General features: G+C 38.8%; 1 protein-coding gene across 1 annotated transcript; it reads right to left on the reverse strand.

The window, feature by feature from the left end:
- Positions 1 to 65: 65 nt before the first annotated feature.
- LOC147228668 (5-hydroxytryptamine receptor 4) lies at positions 66 to 1,142 on the reverse strand. The gene has a single exon (XM_086156156.1). The coding sequence runs from the start codon at positions 1,140 to 1,142 to the stop codon at positions 66 to 68; it is 1,077 nt and encodes a 358-aa protein (XP_086012282.1).
- Positions 1,143 to 10,397: the final 9,255 nt, after the last annotated feature.

The following is a 10,397-nucleotide window of genomic DNA, read 5'->3' on the forward strand; positions in this document are numbered from 1 at the left end:
TTTTCAGTGGCTGATTATGAAGTTACTAAAGCTATGTCTGTATGGAATTTGCAAAGATCTTTATTTCACGGTTCATCTGCATGCTCATTTGCATGTTTTTTAGTATATGAGAGGTCCATCCCAGATGATGTTCCAGGCAAACACACCTTACATCCAATAAACATGAAGAATGCCTTACGAAAGGAACGGTTAAAGAAACCATAAAGGAAGGGATTAAGAGATGAGTTCATGTATCCTAGCCACAAAAATGTATCCCAAACAACAGTCTCTGTGATGTATCCTGCGAAAGGGTCCACAATATTGACTGTAAAAAATGGCATCCAGAAGATTAGAAAAACTCCCATAATGATGCCTAAAGTTTTTGCTGCCTTTTTCTCTCTCCTCATCATATTCCGTTGTCTTTGTTTCTTGCCTGAGTCTTTTCCCACTCCAGCAGCCATTTGACTTTCCATTGCACTGATCTGCTTGGCCTGTCGTTTTGCAGCCTTAAAAATATTCCAGTAAGCTATTAACATGATAACCATGGGGAAATAAAAGGCAATTAAGGAAGCCATGACAGCATAAATGTGATTCACCATGAACACACATACTTTTTCAGGTGCTAATATGTCCAAACCAGCAATGTGAAGATCAAACATTATCGGAACAAAAGAAATAAGCAAGGGAACAGCCCAACATAAGATGATGAGGAAAACTACTCGACTGTTGGACATTTTTAAAGGATAAACAAGTGGATTGCAGACAGCATAATAGCGGTCAAAGGCAATGCAACTGAGATGAAATATTGACGCCGTGCAAAGCATGACATCCAAGCTTGAATGAAGCTGACAGAAAAGGTTACCAAAGTACCAGCACCCTTCCACTGTCCGAATCATACTATAAGGCATCACCACCAAGCCTACGAGACAGTCAGCCACAGCCAGGGACATGACAAAGAAGTTTGTGGCTGACTGCATCTTCTTAAAATAGGCAATTGACAAGACCACCAGGAAGTTGCCAAGCACTGTGCAGGCAATGCCTGTAGAGAAGAAGCCATACTGAATGATGCGGAAAGCCTCATTTGTCACTGTTACGCAGGATTGAATTTCAAGCTCAAGAGATTTGTTAGCGCTGTCTTGCAATCCCACTCTGCTGCTGTCCATGGTGCAATCAGTCCTGTGAGCAAGACAAAACATGGATTATGACAGCGTTTGTTTACACCAGTCTATTGAGACAGTTGATGCTTAATGATAAATATTGATTTGTGTCTTGAATGTGAATATATGTATTTTCATTTGCAAGTGGCCTGCATACTTTGTTGTTTGTAATTTTCATCTTGATTGTTCTTTTCAGTGTTGGTGTTGAACAGTTATGATTAGTGCAGTGTCAAAGTGCTTACAAAATGTCAGACGATATCTGAAGCTGGTCTCTGGCAGGAACTGATTCTTTGATGGAGTAAATTATCATCAGTTCTGTTAGAAAGAAGTTTTCACAAATTTGTTATGGTCAAATATTGGAGAGACATTAAAAATAATTAAACACCCATCTTTCATGTCACAAAAAGAATTCATTTATCCATTATCTACTGCTTATCCTGCACAAAGGGTTCCAAGGATGCTGGGGCCTATCCCAGCTGAAGAAGAATTGATTTATAAAATAAGTACATATTCGATGTGAGTAGATTGGAGAATGTTAGTTTTTATTTTGGAAATAAGTAGTTATATCAGTGACAAAGATTTTTAAAATATTAAAGTCAGAATTCAGTTTCTGTCCAAACAAATGATTTGTGTATTTGGAAATCTTACAGTAGAGTAGATCACTAACTTAAGAGATTGCAATCATATTTACCAATCCCAGTAGTGTGAATCACTGAGCTGAAGACAGATTTTAAAGAACATCACAACGACTGCATACTGCTGATGGGTTACTGAGTAAAATCTAGGTTTGTTTGAGTTCCAGAAATGTTACATTGACCTGGCTCTCAGCATCATTGCTATAAATCAGCATCATTGCTATAAATGTTAGAATCAAACTAGATAAATATAATAAACATAACATAACATAATAAAAGATAATTTAATATTGCAGTTACTTTACTACTCTGTCTACAATGTAGATATCAGTTCACTAAATGAGTATGAAGATATAAAGAGGGGGGAACTTTGCTTCAATCTGACATGTTTCTCTTTAGGAAAGAATATGAAAGACTATTGGATTTTATAATCTCAACATACCGCCACCTCTTGTTTCAGTCTGAGTTGTTAAAAGAATCACCCCTGCATTTATTAAAAACAAACAAATACATAAGCAACTAGCTACATAAATGAATACATAAATAAAAATGATGTCAGGTTAACACAACAGGTTCTTTTAAATACCCTTGATTTGTAGATGGAACTCCATATTCATTTGGTCATGGATACACCATTTCATGCATTGTTTTTTTTCTTCTGCATATGTGGTATTTAACAAAATCTGAAAAACACTTCTTTATAATCACAAATATTTTTCAAACAAATGCACTTTGAATAATCATGTTTTAATATGTTTAATTCTGTAATTTTTTTTTTCTGAATCTGAATCTGAATCATTCAAAATCTGAATCCGGATTTAGAATGGAAAGCTTTGTTACTACAATGACTCAAAGAATTGAAAATAAGATACCACGTCTTGTTTGGTGTGTCTTTCTATTCTTGAATAAGGTTTGTCCCTGCCAAATATGAAATGACGGATATTTTTCAGAAGATGAAAAATATTCATACTTACTTTCAATGGTAACGGAAGAGCGTCATGTTTTTATCCAACTGCCTTTCTGCCTTGATTTTGCATAGAGAACAAAAGTGATGTGAGAGGTGGGGCGGCAATGAAGAGTGACAAAATGCAGTATGCTGCCAACTCCCCCAAAATCATCTCAATTCAATGTGAGGGCAATTACAATATCACATATATGTATAATTTTAGGTGACAGATGTGTCTTATCATAGCATTTATTTTGAATTCAGAAATATGACACTAAATTGATGGTCATATGACATAATTATCAGGATAGAGATAAGACAATGCAAATCACAAATGCCTTTAGGTGGGGAATATATTCATTAATATACAGCAAAAGTAACAGTTAAATTTTCTTTCAAAAGTAATTCTCAACAGGAAGCAAAAAGGAACATTCAGTAAAAAAAATAAATAAATAAATATACCGGTTTATATTTATATTTATAGTTATATTTATATGATATGTAATAGTATTAATTATTCAATTCTGAAAAAGCAAAATAAAATAATGTGTTTGAAATAAAAAGAAACAGCAAGCCACAATAGTGAAACCATTTTTTTTTTCCTGGGGTGTCATTGATGTTACATTGTGAGTAAAATAGGATAGTGGGAATAATCAAAAAGTGGAATTTCAAAATCTTTGCCTTATGACCCACAAGATTCACGAGCCCCTTGAGGGCTCGAAAAACCTGACTTATTAATGGCTAGAATGCACCCAGGCACCAGATGAAATGGGCAATAAGAGCATTGCCATCATAACAAGACACTGGGGAGACATGTCCTTTGGACAATTAGGGGTGTAACATTAACCCACATTTCATTACATTCTGATGTGAAATGATAAAAGCATACATAGAGGGTCTAAATTTGAACGATGGGACTGATTACACTCACTTTTACCTGAATGCCTCTCACATCTTTATAGTGACGCTTAGCTGACCTTTCAAAACTCCCTTCACCATTTTCTTGGCAACAAAATCTTTACACAATATATTTACACTATATTTACAATATATTTACACAACATTTACACAGTTAATACGTTTTTAATTTTTTGTATAATTTTTATTGCTTTTTTCTCCACTGCTACCACACCTTAGTGCATATGTTTCATAATATATGCCAATTTAGTATTTCTGCAAGTTATAGCCAGGGCACATTTTCCATTATTGTGTGCCAAGAGCATTCCTTTCTCTCTTCAGCATAAATAATGTTTTGATAGATACCAGATAGTGCTCAAATCAAAGATTATGCTATACATTTTTAGGGAACTCTTATATTTTCCATGTTACTCCATTATACTGGCACATCTGCCCCAGGTGAGATAAGCAAACACAGCAAAACATGAAGTATTTTACATTAGCTCATTGACACTTTTTTTGGTTTGTGACTGTCAAAAACCTGGTTCTTCAATATTTCCATGCAGACATGTGTGTAGTAGATCCTGCGTACCATGAATATCTAGGGCCTCAAACAGTGACAGTTGTTCTCAAGTGTAGCAGATTTGTTCTAATTATACAATGGGGATTTTCTGTGAAGGGCAGAATAAAATTATATTTGTCAGTCGCTGGTGTATTTTAAGACCTGCCACTCATAATGTTAATGAATCTATTGTGACTAAATGTGTGAGAATTTCCAGCTTTCTACTTTCATAAAGGGGCACTTAGCGACCCTCTACCACAATTACAACAGGATTGTGAGTTAGAAGAGGAGAAATTTGGGAGTAAGTTAGATGATGATCATATAGTAGTGAAAGATATCCCCAGAGGTGAGAGTGGTAATTGGCAAACTTCAGTTTACAAGTTGTTGCAGGTGATAGAGGTGAATGAAGAAATTATGGGCAGGTTTGGTATCCAAGGATAATAACACAGTGGGACAGTCAATAGAAACTTTGCAAAAAGCATGAAAATGTCTGCGGAGAAAGCTTTCGCCCAGAGGAAATAGGTACATAGGGTAACTTATAAGAGCAAAGGTAGGAGCATGCCGGTAGACTACATCTTGTATAGGTGATGTAATCTGAAGGGAAATTAATGTCTGTAATGTAGTGGTAGGTGAAATGTTGCCAGACAGCATAAGATGGTTTGTAGGATAGCTCTGGTGGCAAGAAAGATGAAAAGGATAAATGCAGAGCAGAGGATGAAGTGGTGGGAGGAGAAAAGTAGGAGAGATGCATGGTGTTAAGAAGCAGCTTTGAGATGACTAGAAAGCTATGTAATCCATATGTATTTCACAATGTGAAAACAATATAATTAGGGAGACAGGTAGGGCAGTACTTGTTGCAACATCTGGATGTATATAAGAACTTGTGTAGCAATTTATACAGAAAGGTTAGCCAGATAGAAGCAGGAACTGGATAGAAGAGAAAGGAGTACAGAGAGATGCAGCGCAAGGTCAAGGTGGAGGTGGCAAAGTTCAAACAAAGGTTGTATGCTGACTCACTGTATGATTGATTGGAGGGTCAGGAGTCAGAGACTGATTTATACAGTTTGGTGAAACAGCGATATAGAGATGGGAAGGACATGTAGCAGGATCAGGTGATTAAGTGCCATAAATGTGATGCGAATTAAGTGAAAAACAGACAAATGGATAAAACAAGAGAAAAAAGGTAAGAAGAGGTGAACATTTTGGACTACAAGAATTAATTCTTGTAGAATTCTATCAAGAACAAAGGAGCAGAGATTAGAAAGGATGAAATGTGGAGGAAACTGAAGAGAATGAAGAGTGAAAAGGCAGTTGATGCCCCTTCCATATCTGTGGAGGTATAGAAGTGTCTAGGACAGAGAAGTACAGAGGGAGCTGCATCATGCCTTTGTACATCTAAAAAAAGCATAGCACTGGATGCTAAGAGAGAAACAGGGCTAAGACGGTAATGATGTGTGCTTTGGGTGTGACAGGAGTTCAAAGGGGAGCTGGCGCTGCATCAGGGATAAAGCTCTTAGCCCCTTCTTGTTTCCGGTGACAGAATGGCAACCCACTGACAGGGCAGGGGACTCGAAGAGGCAAGGTTGTTTACGTGAGGCCAGTCAGCCGGCAATGCCCAGGGGTATGAAACTCAGGGGGGATAGCAAAAGGCACCAACACCCAGGACCACCAAAAAACACAACACTTAGGGATTTGAAATTCAACGTGGATAAGAAAATGTGACAGGGCCCAGGAACACAGAGGGTATAGTAGAGGCAACAACACACTAGAATTAAACAACAGACCAACAGACAAGAAAGAGAGTGCCATGGGAGCCAGTGGGTATGAGTAAGGAGTTTGCAGAAGGAGCAAGTGGTAGCAGTGGATGACCTCGAAACAAGGGAGACCAAAGCTCCAACTTTTCAGTTTTCAGATTTCCCGGTAAAAAGCACCAGCTCTACGTTGGGGGAGCGTAATCCTCGACAGGTGTGCTGGTACAGACCACTGCTTGCCGGGAAAGCTGCCACCAGCCCATCCCTAGAAGAGGGTGGAGGATTTTAAGTACTTGGGTTGAAGAGTACAGAGCAACTGAGAGTGTTGAAGATAACTGAAGAAACATGTTAAAACAAGTTTTTATAATAAAACGTCTCAGCTGTAATAAAGGAATAAGTATTGAAGACTGGAGAGAACAGCCATGGTGTGTGGTTTAGAGACAGTGGCATATTGGAAAAGTCATGATGCAGAGCTGGGGGGAGGGTAAGATGAAAAGGTTGAGATTCTCTTCGGAAGTGACAAGGACAGATGCGATAAGGAATGAGCTCATCAGACGGACTGCACATATTAGATGTTTTGGAGATCTTGTTAGAGAAGCCAGACTGAGATGATTTTGACATGTACAGTGGAGGGATAGTGAATATCTGGGTAAACAAATGCTGAAGTTGGAAGTGCCAGGCAGGGGATCCAAAGGAAGACCAAAGAGAAGATGTACAGATGTAGTGAAAGAGGACATGGCATCAGTTGGTGAGAGAAGAGGATACATAGTAAGGGTTAGATTGAGGCAGCTGTAAGGAAAAGAAGAAGACACACTTCATAATTATCAGTCACCATTTTTAACAAAATTGTTAGGTATTTTCTTTCACAGACTTTCCACAAAAAGTTGTTTGTCCTGTATCTGGCAAATGGTTCAAGGTTTCAGAATAAGAATCTGAATACTTTATTGATCCCATAGGGGGAAACTGCAACTTTATTGCAACATTCATTTATACATACAACACAACATTAGTGAAATTTGGCCACTGCATTTTACCCCTCATTGATGAGTCTCAAGCAGTAGGCATCTGCATGAGCAGTGCCACAGGGAGCAATGTCTTGGTCAACAACACTTCGCCAAGTCAAGAGGAGTGCTGGGTCCCAATTAAAAATCAGTGCGAGCTGCAGCAGCGGCCAGCCGCCACTCATCAAGATCTCTATAAAGAGCAGTGGCACGCTCCGCCTGGCACCGGAGAATTGGGATTCTCCACCCGACCCTGCGAGACCACCTTGTTGACCACCAGACCCCGACCCTGCAAGAGCCCCCCCGGACCTTCGGACCCCGACCCTGCGAAATCCACCTGACACTACCGCTGCAACTCCGAGACACTTCCACACCTCCACGGGTATATCATCAGGACCAACTGCTTTTCCACCTTTCATCCTCTTTAGTGCCTTACTCACTTCACTTTTACTAATTTGTGCTATTTTGTGGTCTACAATAGTCGCCTCTTCTACCCTTGCCTCTCTTTCATTTTCTCCATTCATCATCTTCAAAGTACTCTTTCCATCTACCCATCACTCGTCTAGCATCTGTCAGTACATTTCCCTCTCTATCCTTAATCACCTGGACCTGTTGTACATCCTCTCCATCATTATCTCTCTGTTTCGCCAACCTGTATCGATCAGTGGTGTTTTTGGTGACAGTGTGCCGTCAGATCATCAGGTGTGCAATGGAAAAATGTCCACTTTCACCTGATTGAGCCAAAAATTCTTTATTCAATGCAAATTGTATGTCTTTGTACGTCCGCCCATGCGAGCAGCATGCAGTGACAGGCAGAACAATTAAATGCTCTTATACTAGCACAGAGTTTTTTGTAGCAGGGACAAGTTTTATGCATGAAAATGCTTCCATGGTCTGGTTAGACGCACAGGGGTTCAAATAATAAAAACTTTTGTCAGTTCACAGTATTTAATGTCAATACAACAATTACATTTTATGATAGACAATTACAATAATATCAATTCACCATCATGTAGAGTCAGTTGGAGCCCTTGGCTTGTTTCTCTGCCACTAGACATTTCCATCCGGAGGTAATGGGAGACAGTGACACTCAGGTACAGGGCTTGTGTACAACCTGTTGCAACGAACCCATAACTTAGGGAGGTATCTTAATATTTTCTATTAAATGCAGCTCTCTTTTTGCTGGCAGCCTTCGACGCTCCTGTTTGTTTACTTGTTTCTTCCAGAAAAAGGTCTCCGGCATCTTCTGTTTCTGACTAATTTTTCTCAAGGACTAGCTTGTGGTAGCTGATGTGTGAAATGGTTTGATGGAGTTAAGTGCTGCAGTAAGGGCGAAGGTGGAAACAGTCATCCAGAAGGTCTAATGAAATCATTAGTACCAAGAAAGATTTTCTTTGTGGACCCGAACCAAATGATCCACGGCGTGACACTAGATGTCAACAGGTGTCGAATGAACCTGTATATCTCCCTGCATCAGCTCAAACAGCAGTCATTAGTGACGCTTCTAGTGAGACAGCGGCAGTGATACACCATGGATAAATATTTTAAAAGAAAAAGTACTCAATCAAGACCCTCTGGTTCTGAAGAACCTTCTGACCCAGATGAAGGTCCAAGTATGAGTAGTAGATTGAAGAAAGTAAAACAAGATGAGCTCAAGAGTGAAATACAGTGAAAGTGATTGTATTTCCTCAGTTCCTGCAAGAACTTTGTGTTCAACCAAACAGGGCCATTTTTTATACTAAGTACATTGAACCAACAGTTTCATTGTATTTCATTAAAAACTTTTACAAATTTATTTGGTGGTGTGTCGTGTGATTTTTCTTATGTAAAATATGTGCCGTGGCAAAAAAAAAGTTGGGAAATGCTGGTCTAAGAATACTAAGACAGGTGCATTATCAAGGCTGAAAGATCGTCTGATCTTGAGCAAGTCTGATCCTGCCAGTCCCCAAAATGCTCTCTGACCTTATTCGAATGATTTGTCTGATTGATGCTTTCAGTCCCTCTTGACTTGGGAGATAATCACCGTAGAGTTCAGTGCAGGGTCTAAGATCTTAATGAGGATAAGATATTACCCTCAGAATATCAAAAAGCACCGTGAAGATTGAAGTGTTATTATAAAAAATAATGATACATACTCCTGCTTCCACTGTAGCAGGATCTGTGGCAATTCCTCTTTCTTACTTGTTCTGGAAGTGTCCAACATAGGTTACTTGGGCACAAACAGTCAAACTATTTAAGTACACAGTGATTTTAAACACATGCAAGTAACTGATTACCTTCTCAATAAACTGTTGCCGGAGCCACAGTAATCCTCTAAGTCATCCCCACAAACAAATCAAAAACTAAGAGCGTGAAAAGATTGTTTTTGCTTCATTGTTTACCACCCCTGGGCACCTAGCACTAAAAACCTCTTACATCCAGACAAACAGCATAATACAACATTAATCATTTAATTTATTAAGCAGTCAAGTATTATTCTTTGATTTAGAGTTTGATGGTCCCAGGACATGTTCACTTGTACAGACTTCTTTGTGTGATAATGAGAGAGGGAGAAGAACTTGATTCCTTTGGTATTTCAGCTGCCATGGTCATGAAAATGGTTACATCTTGGTCTGTCAGCAAGACCCGTTAAGGCCGCCATTCTTATGGAAAAGTAAAATCTCTGAAGTCAAATGAATAGCCTTGAAACATTTTTGAGTCTTTTGTTTGTGCTTTTGTTTGTTTGTTTCCTACATTGTTTGTTTTTGGAGAGGGTATGAGCTTAGAATGTCTTTTACCATATGAATTAGATATGGAATGACTGTGGCAACAAGAATGGATGTTTGAACCTGATCACTCAACAACACTCAAAAGTTTCATAAAGGATAGTAAAGGGCTACTGTTCCAACCAGTGCCTGTATACAGTACATGACCTGAATGCATTCACATTCTGCTCAAAAGCACAAACATGTTTGACTGACTGTGACTGAGGTCAGGTTGGGTCTTTGCCCCTGACACACTAGAGATAATGATAGGGCTGTGTGATTTATTGTTCTTGTACCTCAGCTCTGAGATCTTTCACTTTTTGATCCACATTGTTCAGAACTTTCCATTCTTCTCAGACAGCTTTTGTTTGGTCATTGACACAGCATCAAAAAATATGTAGAGCTCTTCTTCTGATTCATGGGCACCCAAAATGTTTTAATTTATATCAATGTATTTTTCAGGAGTTGCACATGGCTTGCGGAATCTGAAAGCTTGTAGGATTTATAGAACAGGACCCTTGACACTATTAATCATTGCTTTTATCCTCTTTTCCCTGTCAAATTACATTCCACTGAAAAAAAAAGGACTTACTTTACTCTTTTGCCTAGTTCAGGGGTGTCAAACATGAGGCTCGTGGGCTAGAACCGGCCTGCACGGAGGTTCAATCAGGCCCACAGGATAATTTGAAAGTGAAAAAATGCATAAAAGGATTTAATTTTTTTTA

This window comes from Fistularia commersonii, chromosome 12 (assembly GCF_037954325.1).
Source record: "Fistularia commersonii isolate RoL2024-O1a breed Wild chromosome 12, RoL_Fcom_v1.0, whole genome shotgun sequence".
NCBI classification, from domain to species: domain Eukaryota; kingdom Metazoa; phylum Chordata; class Actinopteri; order Syngnathiformes; family Fistulariidae; genus Fistularia; species Fistularia commersonii.